We start from the raw sequence: 19,348 nt of genomic DNA on the forward strand, positions 1-19,348 counted from the left end.
AACTCATTAAGTTACGAATACCAAGTTTATAGGACTGTTATGTTGAGACTGCCGTTTTAAATTCCAGGTGAAATGGATGAATGAGAGGGGGGGGGGGGGGTGAGGGAGGGGGGGTGGTGGTGGTGGTGGTGGTGGGGGGTCACTCAGTCTCCAGGTTTTGGGCAGAATAAAGAGACAGACAATGTCTCACAGGAAAAAAAGTGACAAGGTCCAGCCAGTTAGCAGAGAGGAGAGTGTGTCTTTTTATGCTTTTTACCCTAACGGGAAAAGTAAACGGAGAATGGAAACTGAGTCTCCTGGTTTCTAAGAAAATGAAAACTAAAACTGCGATTGGAAAGCAAAATGCCTGGGGACACTGAACCTGGTTGAAAGCATATAAAAAGGACACAGCTCGACTCAAGCTTGGTAGAAGTGGATGAATCTAGCGCTGCAGTTAAGGAAAACTAAGGAAAACAGAATTCAGATCCGGATGGGTGAATTAACACCATCCATTGAGGGGATTCTGCAAATGCCTACCATTTGTGGTGAAGATCAACCTGTGGAACTCAGGTTGGTTGTGCGCTATTGGCTAGAGATCAGGCGAGCTACTAGAAGGGAGGAGCTGATATTCTTCATGAGGAATGCAGTGTTTTGAAGAACTTCGTGACTGAGATTGATATGCTGAGTGGACTACCAATCCAATTTGAAAGATCTGTCTTTTATATCTGTCATTTAAAGTATAATTCATAGTTTAGCATCCACCACAATTTGTACATTAATCCATGATTAACTCATGCTGGTTCTGGGTTTTAGAGTATAGGTGGTTACCCAAGATAGTATTGAGTGATTGCTCTGTTTGACTCTCGTATAGTAAAATAAATCTTTTAGTTTGAAATATGGAATCTTCAAAAAGCTTTGTTCTTTTAGTTAATAACTGGGATTTTGGATTTATTTTTTTAAAAATGCTGTAGATGACCAGGCAGAATGAGGGAGTCCTGTGGTAATCTCAGAAATCTGAATAATTCATCCTGGTGTGGCAAGAATCACTGGAATGGGCCTTACTACTGGTATTCTCCAAAAATTGAGGGAAATGCCCTTTGGACAGTCACTCAACATTATGATTCAGTGAAACAGAGCTTGGTGAAACAGCAAAAAGAGCCTTTAGAGGCTGGGAGTGACATAGAACTGTTTCTTATGAAACCTGTTACTTTTGAAAAGAGTAAAATTATAACTGCGGCACGGGATTTTCAGTTGTGTTACAAATTAAAGGGGAGATATCTTTGCTGTAGTTCAGTGTATTAGTTACCTACTAAAGAGTGTTTGGTCGATGTGGTTTTAGGATTGTTTGTTGCAATAAAGGTCTTAAAATTTGAAATCTTGTCACGTGATCCTTTCACTTGGGTCTCTGGGAACTTGGATCTTATTTTAAAAGTTATTAGTCTCTGTGGAGCCCAATCAGGTGATCTACAGAATTAAGGCTGGGCTATTTTTGGAATGTCTTTCTATATATCGAAGTGACTGATTTAGTTTTCAGGGAATTTATTATCTATCCACCTGATGCCAACAATGGCATAGCCAGCTGCAGTATGGTTTCCTTTTGTTCTGCTCCAACACCATTCTTTAAATAATATCAATAACCTGCTCATGGATACTCAGTTTGGATTCCGTCAGGACCACTCAGCTCCTGACCTCAGAGCCTTGGTTCAAACATGGACAAAAGAGCTGAATTCCTGAGTTGAGGTGAGAGTGATTGCCCATGGTGACAAGGCAGCATTTTACTGATAGTGACATAAAGCAGCTCGAGCAAAACTGGAGTCACTCGGAGGAAAAACCTCCACTGGTTGGAATCATACTTTGCGCAAAGGAAGATGGTTATGGTGGTTGGAGGTCACTCCACTCTAATCCAGGACATCGCTGCAGGAGTTCCTCAGGGTAATGCCCCAAGACCAACTATCTTCAGCTGATTCATCAACTAACATCCTTCCATGACGACTGCATAATGTTCACCACCATTCATGACTCCTCAGTTACTGAAGCATTCCATGTCCAAATACAGCAAGAACTGGGTAAAATCCAGGCTTGGACTGACAAGTGGCAAGTAACATTTACGCCACAAGTGCCAGGCAATGGCCATCTCCAATGAGAGAGAATCTAACCATCGTCCTTGACATTCAATGGCATCATTGCTAAATTACCCACTCTCAAAATCCTGGGAATTACCATTGGCCAGAAACTGAACTCGACTAGCCATATAAATACCGTGGATACCAGAGCAGGTCAAAAGCTAGGAATCCTGCAGCGAGTATCTCAACTCCGGACATCCCAAAAGTTAAGAGTGCGATGGAACACTCTCCACTCGCCTGGATGAGTGCAATATCGAAGAAGCAGGCATTTAGAGATGCAAGGACTAATTAGGGACAGTCAGCATGGCTTTGTGAGTGGAAAATCATGTCTCACAAATTTGATTGAGTTTTATGAAGGGGTAATCAAGAAGGTAGATGAGGGCAATACAGTTGATGTTGTCTACATGGACTTTGACAAGGTACCACATGGTAGGTTATTGCATAAGGTTAAATCTCACAGGATCCAGGGTGAAGTAGCCAAATGGATATAAAATTGGCTTGATGACGGAACACAGAGGGTGGTTGGAGGAGGTTGTTTTTCAAACTGGAGGCCTGTGACCAGTGGTGTGCCTCAGGAATCGATGTTGGGTCCACTGTTATTTGTCATTTATATTAATGATTTGGATGAGAATTTAGGAGGCATGGTTAGTAAGTTTGCAGATGACACCAAGATTGGTGGCATTGTGGACCATGAAGAAGGTTATCTCGGATTGCAACGGGATCTTGATCAATTGGGCCAGTGGGCTGACGAATGGCAGATGGAGTTTAATTTAGATAAATGCGAGGTGATGCATTTTGGTAGATCTAACCAGGGCAGGACTTACTCAGTTAAATGTAGCGCATTGGGGAGAGTTATAAAGCAAAGATCTAGGGGTACAGGTTCATAGCTCCTTGAAAGTGGAGTCACAGGTGAACAGGGTAGTGAAGGCGGCATTCGGCATGCTTGGTTTCATTGGTCTGAACGTTGAATACAGGAGTTGGGATGTCTTGTTGAAGTTGTACAAGACATTGGTAAGGCCACACTTGGAATACTGCATACAGTTCTGGTCACCCTATTATAGTAAGGATATTATTAAACTAGAAAGAGTGCAGAAAAGATTTACTAGGATGCTACCGGGACTTGATGGTTTGAGTTATAAGGAGAGGCTGGATAGACTGGGACTTTTTTCTCTGGAGCTTAAGAGGCTTAGGGGTGATCTTATAGAGGTCTATAAAATAATGAGGGGCATAGATCAGCTAGAAAGTCAATATCTTTTCCCAAAGGTAGGGGAGTCTAAAACTAGAGGGCATAGGTTTAAGGTGAGAGGGGAGAGATACAAAAGTGTCCAGAGGGGCACTTTTTCCACACAGAGGGTGGCGAGTGTCTGGAACAAGCTGCCAGAAGTAGTAGTAGAGGCAGGTACAATTTTGTCTTTTAAAATGCGTTTAGACAGTTACATGAGTAAGGTGGGTATAGAGGAATATGGTCCAAACGCAGGCAATTGGGACGAGCTTAGGGTTAAAAAAAAGGGGCTGCATGGACAAGTTGGGCCGAAGGGCCTGTTTCCATGCTGTAAACCTCTATGACTCAAAGCTTGACACCATCCAGGACAAAGCAGCCTGCGTGATTGGTAACTCTTCCACAAACATTCACTCCCTCCACCACGGATGAAGAGCATCAACAGTGTGTACCATTTACAAGATGCACTGCAGGAGCTCACCAAAGCTCCTTAGGCAGCACCTTCCAAACCCACAACTGCTACAATCAAGAAGGACAAGGTCAGCAGATACCTGGGAACATCATCACCTGGAGGTGCCTCTCCAAGTCATTCACCATACTGACTTGGAAATATATCGTGTTCGTTCACTGTCACTGGCTCAAAATCTTGGAATTTCCTTCCAAGCAGCACTATGGGTGTAACTACCTCTCAAGGACTGCAGAAGTTCAAGAATCCAGCTCACCACCTTTTCAATGTCAACTAGGGATGGGAAATAAATGCAGGCCTAGCCGTGGATGCCCACATTCCTTAAGTTAATTTTAAAAAAAACTATACTGGAAACCACAGAAGAACCCTTCACAGCCCGGGATGATGCTGTCATTTCTGAAACTGGCTATTTTTTAGGACAAAATAGCAATACAATTGAATGCCTATTAGGAGCAATTTATGCTAGAAGTCAATGTCAATTCAGGACCTGGTTGAAGGTACCCAGACTAATGCATATAGGAGCTTCATAACCAATGCCTCTTCAATTGAGGCTAGGTACAAACCTAAAAAGGATAGAAGTTAAAAACAGTGTCCGAGTCCACTGCACCACCTAGTCCACTGGTGGATGCTTTTTAATACAGATAAATGTAAAGTTAAACACACTGGAACTAAAGACATTTACAACAAAGTTCACAAGGATGGAAAGGGAAGATGATTTGATTATATAGTTTTATTTAATTATACACATTCCCTTTATCCATAGGCCCAGATTTTGCTCCTGTGAAGTTATTCTTCACCACTGATCTCAAAGAAAGCTGGAAAGATTTAGCAATCTATGTGCTGAGGATCGCTCCTTTTTTGACTACAGTTTGAAGTCTGGCCCCGGGTCAAGGGGACCCCCATGTGTCAAACAACAGTGAAGCATTCTCACAGATGGCAAACGAAGTAAAATTAACTTCACTTTTTATTTTTAATTGAAATTTAAGTGAAATAAATGGTTGGGTCCATACACATGGGATTAAGGTAAAAGCTGACATATTAAATAAACTTAAAATATATTTGAAAAATATATTTTTATCACAGTGGAGAAATTTGACATTCCACAAATGTAAAATTAGTTTTCTGGGGCAGTAATTATGAACTCAACACATAGTTTTAAAACACAATTCAACAACTTTTATAAGGGTTTTTACAGCAAGACTAAGAGAATAAAAGGGCAAGCTCCCAGTAGCTCAGAGAATTCTATTTCATTGTAGTCTGGGGGGAACTTCAAAGGTGCACCATGCTGGGAACTTCTGTATTCTCATGTTTATCTGTACATGTCTCAAGAAGTTGCTGTCAGCTTCAGAGGAGTAATAAGAATGAACTCTGATAGTTTTTGCTCTCCTGACTATTGCAAAATCCAGGCCATAAATAAACAAACTTGATTTTACTAAACAAAGGGCGAGCACCAGTTTTTTTTTTAAACACTCAATTATTTCATTAATTTTTATGGTGAGTGAACCCCCAAACAAGATGGAAGAGAGCAAATTTAAACGAGGTAACACTGTGCTCTATTTCTTTGATTCACCACTGGTATCCTTGTATTCAAATAAAATTCCAAAAAATTTTAAAAGTCAGATGTGCAAGGGGTGATCTAACTAATGGTAGACACCATCAGATACCCTGTTCTCAGCAATGTATGGCTATTAGACTCACTAACTGAGCAGCAGCCAAGCCAGCATAATCGATCATGTATAATGAATCTCCAATTAACGTTACCATAAGTGCTTTAACTACTCCTTTGTCACTCAATTATATCTGTACCTAAATTATAGCTGGATGCTGAAAGATGTTGAGCATAGCTTCATCATGAATACATTAATGGACCAGAATCAGAACAATTATCATAATTCAAAACTTAAAACAACAATCTCTTTTTCAAAAGAAATGTATTGGTGGGATCAAAATTTGTACCATTATGGAACTAAATTTTTGGATATTTAATTGATGCATTCCACTAATTGTTATGGTTGAAAGATATATTAATGTACAATTCAAGAATACAAGTGACTACAGATTCTGGAAACCTGACACAATCAAAAATACTGAAAACACACAGTAAATCAGGCAAAAAATGACAAGTTAATTTTTTCAGGCATAACTTTTCTTTAAAGGTTGCTGCCACAGATGTTGTACCGGATTTGCCGAGTGTTCCCAACATTTTCTGTCCATAAAAGCGACCAGGATCATTATAAGCGAAAGAAGAAATCTGACAGAAATTAACCTGCTTGCTTAAGGAATTCACATGTCTCTTCATTATAAAGTAACTGCTAAGTAAAGTAAAGTTTATTTATTAGTCACAAGCAGGCTTACATTCACACTGCAAAGAAGTTACTGTGAAAATCCCCAAGTCACCACATTCCTGCACCTGTTCGTGTACACTCAGGGAGAATTTAGCATGGCCAATTCACCCAACCTGCACATCTTTTGGACTGTGGGAGGAAACCAGAGCACCCGGAGGAAACCCACGCAAGCATAGGGAGAACATGCAAACTCCACACAGGCAGTGACCCAAGCCGGGAATCGAACCTGGGTCCCTGCCGCTGTGAGGCAGCAGTTCTAACCACTGTGCCCTCGAGAGCTGTGACTAAATATTACTGGAGCAATCAGCTAAAATCTATTTGTTGGAGTTTAATGCTCTGCATCTGTATGATTATGCTAATATTATGGCTTAACAAGGCAAATACAACTCTGAAATGAAAACAGATTGTCTGTTTTAAATCCTAGCCAGAGTACGTAAAACATGGAAGCACCATTGAGAGTATTTTAGAAGCATTTGAGTATTTTGGGAAGGGCATGGTGAATTGATAGAACTAATGATGATCGTTAAACATAGATCTACAGAAGATGGCAAGTAATATCAGTTTGAACAAAGCATTAAAAATTCATGCATTCTTAGCAGAAGACCGGAACATATGTGGGATTAATTACATTATCTGGGCATCGGAATGAACAGTCATTTTTATACTACAGCAAGATTCCCATTTATTTGCAACTGAAGGTAGAAATCTGTAGGAGAACACAGAGAAAAGCAGACATTTCATATCGAGACCACCCTGTTTGTGTTTCAAAATGGGCACGAGTGGGATCAAAACATAGGGGCCGATTTTACCAAATCGGGACTAAATGCCGGGTCCGGTCGTCAAACGGATCCGCGCCCGGCAGCCGCGCTCCAGCGCGCCCATATGGCTTTTCTCGGCGCCGGTCTATTGGGCGGGGCTTAGCGCTGTTGGAGCGGCCGGAGCTCCAGCTGCACATGCGCAGTTCGGAACAGACCGCAGGCAGCGCGCCCGGGCACGAAAGGCAAAGCAGCTCAGACAGCAGAGAGAATGAAAGGAATTCCCTTTGGAGGATAATGTCCAAATCACAAGAACGAAAAACCTGACAGTCCAAAATCTGGGAGAATATTACAGGACAGGGATGGGGAGGATATACATTTTGAAATATTATCCCAGATTTTGGACTGTCAGGTTTTTAGTTCCTGTGATTATAACGTGGACATTATCCTCCAAAGGGAATTCCTTTCATCCTCTCTGCTGTCCGTGCTGCTTTGCCTTTCCCTTGGGGGGCGGGGGGTGGGAGGCGGGGGGAGGGCGGGGGGTGGATGGAGAAGGGGAGTGATGTGTCAGCCCCTGGGGGAGGGGGGGAAATGGAGAAGGGGAGTGACGTGTCTGCCCCTGGGGGTGGGGGGGTGGAATCCCTCCTCCGATCCCTCCTCCAGTGGGGAGGAGGGATCGGCTGCAGACTGGCAGTGCCCCCCCCCCACCCCCAGGGGCAGACACGTCACTCCCCTTCTCCATCCCCCCACCCCCCAGGGGCAGACACGTCACTCCCCTTCTCCATCCCCCCACCCCCCAGGGGCAGACACGTCACTCCCCTTCTCCATCCCCCCACCCCCCAGGGGCAGACACGTCACTCCCCTTCTCCATCTCTGTCCCCCACTGCCCCCCCCCAGGGAAAGGCAGAGCAAGGCCAGGAACGTGCAGGAGGCTGTCGATGGACTGCAGATCGGAAGGATGGTGGAGGGAGACCAGTGATCAAGCTAGGTCGGGGGGGTATGCCTCCCAGGGGGGTCCGATCCCGGGGTGGGGGGGTGGGTCTGCTGGCGGGGCCTGCCTCCCAGGGGGGTCCGATTGGGGTGGGGGGGCTGCCGGGGTGGTTCGCGGGGGGGGGGGGTCCGCGAAGGATGGTCGGGGGGGGGGGGATTGGCTTCGGCGGTTCCCCTGCTGAATTGGAGTCCCATTCGGACTTTTATTTAGCAGGTCGTTTAATGCGCGGACACGAAATGGGCCGCAACCTGGTAAAGCCAGATTCGTTGGTTAAGTTGGGCGCGAGCTTCATTAAGTTGATTTAAATGCATGCAAATGCATTTAAATCGTCGCACCGGCTGATTCGGACGCGTGCCAGACCCACGCCCGGATCGGGGCTCGGTAAAGACACGATCTGCCATGAGTCGGGTGCAGATCACGTTTTAGGCCCGACGCCCAACTTTACCACGATTTCGTGCCCGAAAGTTTGGTAAAATCGGGCCCATAGTGTGTGAAATGGAAGTGGTCACTTACTGACAATTTCCTGCCAAAGGTGATTTTCAGGGGACTTCAATCCAGGTGGTCAGATTTCCCACCAAAAATAGTTGGGAGGCTCGATATTATGTGCAAGACTTGGGAATGACCCCCAACTCTCAGCCTGCCTGAATATCACCATGATTTCCAGCTCCTGCCCACAAATCAAATCACAGTCAGGATAAATAAGTGAGATCCCCAGCTGCAGTCAAGGGAAACTGGATGGAGATTTGAGACACATTCTTATGACAGTCACTTGGGCTTTCAGTGGTAAAGGCTTCCAATTTTAATGTTGTTGTTGATGTCGGTTCCACAGAAACATTACCTGCTACTCTGAAGTGCTGCTTTTCACACTTCTGATAATTCCACTTTACCTCTTTGAAGGTGCTGCTATAGTACCTTCAAATTCAAGCCCACTGTCTCATTTCCTGTCTTCAGGGCATCAGCCAGCCTTCTGAGGAGCAGATTTCATGCTCACATTATAATGAGGTCCCCAAATCAAAATGACAGGGCTTTCTGCATCCTCCTGTAGGTGGACACTGTGCAGGACCCACTTCCGGGCAAACAAACTAACAGATGAACAGTGCAACTTACAAGATGGCAGCATTTAATAGTAACGCTTACCTGCTCATTCATGACTGTAGACAACTCACTCAGCAGATCTCTGTAGTGAGACTTCATCTCCTCTTGGTATTCCAATTGGTCTTCTTTAATAAGCCGTTCGTTAACCTCCAGAGCATGTCCGCATGCAGCTGCAAATTGTCTGCACAGATGAGATTAAATCAATCACTAAATTAATCTTGATTATCTCATAATTCCCAGACATTCATTTATTGAAGGTGTGAGGGGTAGCACTTTTGACTAAACTGATCTAATAGCTTTCATATTTGTCACAGAGGTGACAAAAAAGCCCCAGAACAAACAATAAGAACAACTTGCAAAGTTTGTGACAAAACTAGCAGAGACAACAAATGTTACATGTTAAGAACAGTGGGTGTCAATTTCAATGCAGACAGCAAGTACTGTTGCTACAGTTGTCGGATAGAAATCTGTGTGCGGGTACAAAGTAGCATAAAGCATTCCAAATCAGCAGCAAGATTGTCTGGGTCCAACCGACAACAGTAAATTTGTGCTGTCTATTTATTAGGAATTCTGGGCGAAAGCCTGTAACACTAATTAATCTCCTTGAACATAAAGATTAGGGGGTGTCATGCATGTTAAAGATCCCCACTCAATAGCTGCCAACCCAAAGGTATCATATTGTTTTAAATGCATTTGAGAAATATCTTCTTGTGAAACCAAAAGGAGCAGAGGTGCTTCCTGTGGCTTTACAGGAGTCTTGATTGAAGCCCCTCCCCATTCCCACTGCCCTGGGACTTGATGAGGGCCACTGACAATGAGAAAAGCACCCTAAAATTGACATGTCCCATCAGGTGAGTTGTCTGATTTGAATGTATCCTCACGTCCTGCTCAACACCATTTAATTTGATTTAAGATTCTGGATGTACCTTTTTTTCTGTACTGCTTTGTTGATAATGAAAGGTACAGGTCTTATAATATTTACCTATTACTTCACAAAAATGACAATGCAAGCCATTTTGTTTTCTTTCCTCTCAAAAACCAATTATTTTGACTTTTTTTACATTATAAATTCTCTAGGTTTTTGCCACATGGCCCGAAATAGATCCAAAGGCGGATCACTTCCCACTGCCACTAAACACGCAGTGGGTTGTACAATTAATGCCGTCCATCGTGTTTTCAGGGTAGCCAGCCTCAAGTGCAATTTTTCTTGATGCAAGATGCCTTTAAAAGGCACAAAATAAAGGAAATCTGTTGGATATAGAACTTCTAATTGTATGGACGAGACTTACTAACCACATGGTTTGCATATTACTGGCATCATAAGGGGGAATGCATGTGAGGAATCATTGCATCTATGCACCATTTCAAGAAAATTGATACTTCATATTTTAACATTAAACCTCCCACAATGCTTACCTGAAAATCTCCTTGAGGAGTTTGACTTGGTTGTCTGGATACTTTTTTGCATTTTTTTCCTCAAGAAAGGCCCAAGCATAAGCCATGGGCCCTGCATTTACCTGTGCAGACAAAGATAGTACCAAATAAGCACCACTGCAAATTAATACATTTGGCAAAGCACAAAGAAGGAATACATGTGCAGAGTTATGTACATAATATAATCCTTGGAATCATTGTTTGCATTCAATTAATACAAGAAAACAGAGAGCAAGAAAAGGCTACATGGGCCACTAAATTCACTCTTTCCAGGAACAACATACCATCTCCTATAACCCAGCTCTACCCGGTTTAATTATTCATCTGAGGGTAGAGCCTGTTAAACTAAATACGCTGACAATCAATTAAACTCCATAATGTCTGTCCACACTGAGATATCCTTCATTCAAATTGGCCAATTATTTTCCACGAATGTCGATTCCAACAGCAAAGGTACATTACAATTCAATCATTATTTGATTACCTTTTCCTACATGCTTAAATATCCCAAATCTCAATTTTTAATCAAATATTTATTCAATTATTTTTGAAGGGGTTAATTGATATCACAGTAATTGCTTTTGCAGTGTCTGTTCCTCATAGCGATCATTTTTAAGAGTCTTAACACGGCTTCACTTGATGGTTGTAAACTTGAAACTTGTGTCCTTACACTTCAGCTGCATATCCAAAACAACCAAGTTGCTTGTATTTTACAATGTTTTCTCTGAGCAAAAAGGTAAGGGAATGATAATATATGCATTTTATTATATATCATGACATTCTTGTTGCTCTGATTATAGTCAGTGCTACAAGGCCATTCTAAAGTTTAACTTGGACATAACAAGATTTATCTCAGATTTTTCAGATTGTCTGGTCTACTAAGGAACTGATGCTGATCTAAGAATCAGTTTGTGTTCAGAAGGGCTTTAGTTTCCTAATCAGCTGCATGAAAAAGAGCGACTAATAAATTGCCCGAGATCACCATAGCAGAATCATAGCATAGGATATTGTGTTAAAGTTTATTTATTAGTCACAAGTAAGGCTTACATTAAAACTGCAATGAAGTTACTGTGAAATTCCACGAGTTGCCACACACTGGCGCCTGTTCGGGTCAATGCACCGAACCAGTACATCTTTCAGAATGGGAAGGATCTTGTATCTTGACTTGCAGAAGTTCATTTTGATTTACTCAGGTTGCACTTATTTAATTCACCAATTTATTTATAACTATCTCACATTTCTCACAGTCAGATTTAATTTATTATGGCCCCATTTATTTAATTCATTAATCTGTGGATGATCCATTCTCCCTGAAGCATTAATACATTTCTTCATGACATGTTTATTTACTAATTGATTCCCTTGGCCCCATGCCACAGAAGTCTGATTTGATGTATTGAAGCCACATGTATTTATTTACTTCCTGCCTGACTCCGCTTAATTTGCTCTATTCCATACATTGAGCATATATTTATTTCAGATATTGCCAGCTGGCTGACTGCCACAGAAATGTGACTCTACGTTCATGGGTATGTGATGGGAGAACTGAAAGGGAACTATAATGGTAACTACTAATTGTTTAGTACTGGAGCATCAGCCTCGACTCAGTGGTGGCATTCTTGTTCTTATCCAAAGGATCATGAGTTCAGAGACAAGAGTACATAATCTAGGCTGACACTTGGGCCCGATTTTACCATCGCATTGCGCCCGTTTTCAGGCGCGGAAACTTGGTAAAGTTGGGCGTGAGGCGAGTAGTGCAATCCAAGAACAAAGAACAAAGAAAATTACAGTTCAGGAACAGGCCCTTCGGCCCTCCAAGCCTGCACCGACCATGCTGCCCGACTTAACTAAAACCCCCTACCATTCCGGGGACCATATCCCTCTATTCCCATCCTATTCATGTACTTGTCAAGACGCCCCTTAAAAGTCACTACCGTATCCGCTTCCACTACCTCCCCCGGCAACGAGTTCCAGGCACCCATTACTCTCTGTGTAAAAAATCTGCCTCGTACATCTCCTTTAAACCTTGCCTCTCGCACCTTAAGCCTATGCCCCCTAGTAATTGACTCTTCCACCCTGGGAAAAAGCTTCTGACTATCCACTCTGTCCATGCCTCTCATAATCTTGTAGACTTCTATCAGGTCTCCCCTCAACCTCCGTCGCTCCAGTGAGAACAAACCAAGTTTCTCCAACCTCTCATAGCTAATGCACTTCATACCAGGCAACATCCTGGTAAATCTTTTCTGTACCCTCTCCAAAGCCTCCACATCCTTCTGGTAGTGTGGCGACCAGAATTGAACACTATATTCCAAGTGTGGCTTAACTAAGGTTCTATAAAGCTGCAACATGACTTGCCAATTTTTAAACTCAATATCCCGGCCGATGAAGGCAAGCATGCCGTATGCCTTCTTGAGGCATACGGCATGCTGTATGCTGTATAGAACGCTGTATGCTGTATGCTGTATACGGCATGCTTTATGCTGTATAGAACGGTGGTTAGGCCACATTTGGAGTACTGCGTCCAGTTCTGGTCGCTGCACTACCAGAAGGACGTGGAGGCGTTAGAGAGAGTGCAGAGAAGGTTTACCAGGATGCTGCCTGGTATGGAGGGTCTTAGCTATGAGGAGAGATTGGGTAGACTGGGGTTATTCTCCTTGGAAAGACGGAGAATGAGGGGAGATCTAATAGAGGTGTACAAGATTATGAAGGGTATAGATAGGGTGAACAGTGGGAAGCTTTTTCCCAGGTCGGAGGTGACGATCACGAGGGGTCACGGGCTCAAGCTGAGAGGGGCGAAGTATAACTCAGATATCAGAGGGTTTTTTACACAGAGGGTGGTGGGGGCCTGGAATGCGCTGCCAAGTAGGGTGGTGGAGGCAGGCACGCTGACATCGTTTAAGACTTACCTGGATAGTCACATGAGCAGCCTGGGAATGGAGGGATACAAACGATTGGTCTAGTTGGACCAAGGAGCGGCACAGGCTTGGAGGGCCGAAGGGCCTGTTTCCTGTGCTGTACTGTTCTTTGTTCTTTGTTTTTTGTTGACTACCTTCTCCACCTGCGTTGCCACTTTCAATGACCTGTGTACCTGTAGACCCAGATCCCTTTGCCTATCAATACTCTTAAGGGTTCTGCCATTTCCTGTATATTTCCTATCTGTATTAGACCTTCCAAAATGCACTACCTCACATTTGTCTGGACCCACCTCTGTGCCGATTCCCCCTTTATCAAGACCCAAAAAGGGCCACCTTGGGACCGTGCCGAAACGGGCATGACGTCCATTGAAATGCATTTAAATTGACTTAATGGGATGCACGCCCAACCTTTACCACCGTGTTCTCCCATCCAGAATGGGTGCAAAACAGCCATGCTCCACAAAAATCTGATTCAGGCACTCCAGTTAGTGAGGAGATAAGTGCTGAGTGTTCGACGGCTCTCTGCTTGAGATAAGTGGGGGGGGCGGGGGGGAGGTGGGTCCGATAGCTCTCTGCTCGAGATCGGGGGGGTGGGTCCACTGCCACTCTACCTGAAATCAGTGGGGGGGGGGGGGGGTGGGGGGGAGGTGTCCGCTGCCACTCTGCCTGCGATTGGTGGGAGGGAAGGGGGGAGGAGGGATAAGCGGGTCAGTAATGTTGTGGGGGTGGGGCAATGTCTGTGGGGGTCAGGTGGAGACATTATCTGGCCCGGGAGGGAAGTGGCAGGGGAGCCGCATTCTATTATTTCTTTTCTACACATGCGCAGTTGGAGGTGCCGATTGGAGCTGTAGGTTTTCGGGTGTGTTAAGCCCCGCCCACTGGCTTCTGCAGCATGATTCGGAATCACTGATATTTTTGCAGGCAGAGTGTGTACGGGGGTGCCTGAGAATGGCTCTAAAAGACCTGAAACACTCCCAGTTTCACGTCCGCCCCAGCACTTAGAATCAAAATGGTAAAATAGGGCCCTTCCATTCTGTACCAGAATAATCAGAGTTGCCATCATTTAATGAGACACTAATAGCATCTCCTTCCCATGCTATCTTTACCACTTAGAAATACAAGCAATGCTTTTTGACCATGATCACCTCCAATCTCCCTGTTAAGTCACACAAGATCTTGACTTGGATATATATCATCATTAAGTCAGCGTCCTGGAATTCCTTATTGACCATCATCATACAACTTCAGCCACTCAGTGGGAAGGCATAACACCACCTTCTTGGGAGAAATAGTGATAGATAATAAACACATCCTTGCCAGTAACTCCCATAGTGCTTTGGGATGTCCTGAGGACATAACTGGCACAATATAAATAAAATTATTTGCTCAATTCTCACAAATAACGTACTCCTCTCCCAGTCAAAAGGCTAAACATGCTATATTATGTAAATGTCTGTTGGTCTTTCTTGTAAAAGAAAAGAATGTGTTGGTTAAGAACTATATAAAATTAATTGAAAATATACACTTTGGGCAGGATTTTACGGCCACGTTCGCCCCCAAAAAATCAGAAAATCCCGCCCGAGGTCAACAGACCTTTCCATGGTCCGCTCCACGCTCGCTACGATTCCCATGGCAGGCGGAACAGGAAAATTTGTCTTTCAGTAAAAGGGGATACGATTTATTACTTTGCATTCATTGAGAAACGTATACAATATCACATGATCAGGTTTTTCACTGGACTAGTAATTCAGAGGCATAAACAGAAAATGCTGGAAAATCTCATCAGGTATGACAACATCTGTGGAGAGAGAACAGAGCTGATGTATCGAGTCTGGATGACCCTGCATCAGAGCTTTATCGATGGATAACTTTCAGGCTTGAGCTGATTATTAGCAAGTAACACGTGTGCCACACAAATGCCAGGCAATGATCATCTCCAGCAAGAAGGAACCCAATCATCTCACTTTGACATTCAATGGTATTACCATTACTGAATCCCTCATTATCAACATCCTGCGGATTACCATTGACCAGAAACTGAACTGGATCAACCATATAAATATTGTGGGTCCAGAAGCAGGTCAGAGGCTGGGAATTCTGCACCAAGTTACTCATCTCCTAACTCCCCAAAGCCTGTCTACTGTCTGCAAAGCACAAATCAGGAGGGTGATTGAATACTCTCAATGTGACTGGGTAAGTACAGTTCCAACAACACTCAAGAAGCTCAACACCATTCAGAACAAAATAGCCATGCTTGATTGCTACATTTTCCGCCATCCTGAATATTCACTCCTTCCACCACTGATGCACAGAGGCAGCAGTGTGTACCATCTGCAAGACGCACTGCAGTAACTCACCAAGGCTCCTTCAACAACAACTTCCAAATCCATGAGCTCTTCCATCTCGATTCTAGAAGGATTATGACAAGGAACACCACTACCTACATGGCCCCATCCAAGTCACATGCCATCCTGACTTGGATCTGTATCACTGTTCCTTTAATGTCGAGGAACTCCCTCCCTAACAGCACTCTAAGTGTACCTACGCCAAATATTGGCACGGTCAATGAAGCCTATATCCTGTGCATTAATACATTTTTTTAAAAGTTCAATAATAAAAAATATTTGTTTCTTTGAACAGAAATACCATTACCTTGGCACTGACACTCCCCTGTAGTTTGAGTTGCAGGCGAATCATGTCCACTTCATTCATACAGCATAGATGATTTAATTCTGAAACTTTTCTCGACATTTCATCAATAGCCACCTCAATGGGATTGAGTTCTGTGCTTTGCTGGTTAACAACCTGAATTCTCTTCTTGACGTATGGAAACATCTGGCTAGCTGCATGAGCAAACCAAAAATACTCACGAAATTAAAGCACAATAAAGCGATATTTCCACTTACTTTACAAAGGACAGAACGTTAATACAGTTACTGAGTAAATGCTATGGCACTAAGCGATACAGACCAAGACAACAATCCTCGGCCTACGTTGAGTCAGGTACAATATTATCATAGCAGTAGGAGGGCACTACATTGATTTAGGTGTCCCTTGTCAGCGAAGGGAAATCTGACCACAGGTCCCAATTCCTACTCAGTGAACTCTGCTGAAAGTACTTTTGTTAGAATATTGTGCTTACCTAGAAAACCAGCAAGGGTTAATAAACTATTTCAGGAAGACAACACAGCTCCACTAAAGTTGCTGGCTCAAAAATTATGCTCATTACAATAGTTAGAAGCCCATGAAAGCATGATCTGAAACTCCTGCGGGGCTTGCCCAGTCTACATTTTCAACTTTGACAGAATCCCTGGAGAAATGGCAATAAACAGGAGAATGGGGAGAGCGGGAGCGGTCTGCAGAAATTTTCCCCTCTCCTTTAAATCCATAACAGATCTGTGCAGATCATAGCCTCAAGTTAACCAAAATTAAACAAGAGTTAATGGTTCGTGGTTAATTAATTGAATCAGATTGGTCAACATACAGAAATTCTATTTGTTTTGTTTTAGACTTTCTAATTTACATCAAGCACCTGGCTAATCATAGAATAGAATCCCTACAGTGCAGACATTTGACCCATTGAGCCCACATCAACTCTCCGACAACAACCCCATCCGGGCCCTATCCCCCGTAACATCATGTATTTACCCCGCTAATCCCCCTAACCGCCACATCTTGGGGGCTATTGAGCATGGCCAATCCACTTAACCTGCACATCTTTGGAGTATGGGAGGAAACTGGAGCACCCGGAGGATAGCCACACAGACAGGGAGAACGTGCAAACTCCACACAGTCGCCGGAGGCTGGAAGCGAACCCAGGTCCCTGGCGCTGTGAGGCAGCAATGCTAACCACTGTGCCATCCCAATCAAAGATGTTAGAACATTCAGAGCCTGTTCTTTCCATTTAGAAATCAGTACAAACTTGTTAAGATTGTCCTTCTCTTGCATTGTTCTTCTACTCCTCCATGTTTTTTTCCAGACAGAGTAAAAGGGGTTTCAAACACAAAACGTTTAATGTTGTGATTTTTTTCAAAATCTGTTCTCCTCTCAGTCACTTCTTTTTCATCAAAGTAGGGCGTGACATAGGTAACCTGGATATAGGCGAACTTTGGATCCAAATCTTTGGGATTGACCTAAGTGAAGAGAACACCACATCTGAGATGCATGACAAAAATCATCAAATACAGACTGCTAATTGTGGCTTTTTTTTCTCCTTATGCAAAAACTTTTAAAAGAATTACTCAAACTTGAATTTAAAATTATTTGCATTTCCAAATTTCATAATTTAAGTTGCTTGTTGATAAGATTTCGGCAGACACAACAGATGTATTTTGTTTTCATTGTTCTGGTTTTGTATGCCTTTTGTAATAGCTAATTAAATCAAAAGTTGCCTGGATTGCATCTGCAGCCTTTACCTTGTTGGAATCTTGGATCATTTTCACGTTCTCTGCTCCATATTTATCCGAGTATAGTTTTAATAACCTCTGGGAAATTTCTGACAGTCCAGTTAACTTGGGCTCTTTATAGATATACTCTTTGTTGTCATCTTCTTCAAAAAATGCCTGATCAATAAAAATAAATATTGAAATTAAAACACAGGTTTCCTACATATGAGTTAAGGCAGTAACGGTATCCTCCAAACTGCCAAGACCCAGGTTTAATCGCCGAACTGCACTATTTTCAGTCAGGCCATTCCAAATGGTTTTAGCATTTCTTGGTTAGCATAGTGGAAAAAAATAGCCAAAATTCTTACTCCTGGGATCTGTATCTACTGATTGCTGCTGTAAGTAAATATTGGTAGATTTAAAGTGCCCTGACGACAGGAATCCAGATGGGAGTCAGTCTAAAGAGAACAGATAAAATCTGTGCTCCATTCTCCTGCTGCAGAGATTTTAACCGTATTGCTTTTAATGATTGCTGAGGTGCCTGTCTAAAGTATGCTTTATACACAGGAGACCAATCTGGGTTCTGTCATATCACTGGGACAGCAATAGCCTTTTAACCAAGGTCTGAGTGAATTGCCAATACAGTCAGCTGGCTCAATAAAAACTGCTCTGATGACTGATGAGGCAAAGACAGGCGAGTGTTAAATGTTCCTTTCGGCTGGGAGAATCAGGAGTATTCCTGCTGAACTCGAAAGGAAACTGGGCAGCCTCTGCTATCTCCAGGTCCCCACAGCAAAATCCTGCTCAAATCATTCCATCACTCATGTCCCCATCACTCATATCCCAGTTGGCTGACAGCTTTTGGGCAGCACAGTTTTAACCAATTGGCCACTGTCTGGCCATCTCTATTCACCCGATTTCAGCAGATAAGATGCAAAACGAGACCAGGGAATTAAAATAGCCTAAGCATCAAAATTATGCTGGCAGTGATTTAACAGTGATTAACATAGTCACACGTGACTATCTTCCTCACGCCCACAATGTCTCAACTCACAGAGGAATAAGGACCCATTGGGCAAAGGACAAGTTGGAGCGGAAACAAATCTGAGGGCAGAGAATCATAGAATCTACAGAGCAGAAGGAGGCCATTCGGCCCATCAAGTCTGCACCGACCATAATCCCTCCCAGAACCTATCCCCATAATCCCATACATTTAAGGGGCAATTTAGCATGGCCAGTCCACCTAACCTGCACATCTTTGAAGGAGGGACGAATATTTGCATTAAAAGTATTGAACAAAAAACAATTGGAAACTTATTTGTATATTTGTGTTGAAACTTTTAGTCTTATTCAATAGATAATCATGTTAAAATATTAATAGGTTAGTTTGTATTATTTTGATAAAATGCACAGAACTAATTCAACAATATCCAGATATGCTTGATTCAGTCATTAATCCTGAGTTTATATCAACCAGCACAATGGCTCCTTTTATTTTTCTTTTAACATAGGGGGACAGCCAAGAAGCTCCACAGAGGAGCAGACTAAGGCAAAATGACCAGGTATGGTCAAAAAGGTGGGTTTTGAGGGAACAGTTTACCGCAAAGAGAGAAGAGGAGGGACTTAAGGAGGCTGCAGAGC

General features: G+C 43.1%; 1 protein-coding gene across 1 annotated transcript in view; it reads right to left on the reverse strand.

Moving 5' to 3' along the window:
* dock10 (dedicator of cytokinesis 10) overlaps nucleotides 1-19,348 on the reverse strand; it is a 339,343-nt gene that overhangs the window by 8,176 nt on the left and 311,819 nt on the right. The window contains exons 50-54 of the mRNA XM_078208965.1: nucleotides 17,738-17,884; nucleotides 17,245-17,455; nucleotides 15,975-16,165; nucleotides 10,390-10,490; nucleotides 9,016-9,154 (exon numbers count right to left, since the gene is read on the reverse strand). Coding sequence (XP_078065091.1) covers nucleotides 9,016-9,154; nucleotides 10,390-10,490; nucleotides 15,975-16,165; nucleotides 17,245-17,455; nucleotides 17,738-17,884 — 789 coding nt within the window. The remainder of the gene's footprint in view (nucleotides 1-9,015; nucleotides 9,155-10,389; nucleotides 10,491-15,974; nucleotides 16,166-17,244; nucleotides 17,456-17,737; nucleotides 17,885-19,348) is intronic.

Source organism: Mustelus asterias, chromosome 3, assembly GCF_964213995.1.
Source record: "Mustelus asterias chromosome 3, sMusAst1.hap1.1, whole genome shotgun sequence".
Lineage (NCBI taxonomy): Eukaryota > Metazoa > Chordata > Chondrichthyes > Carcharhiniformes > Triakidae > Mustelus > Mustelus asterias.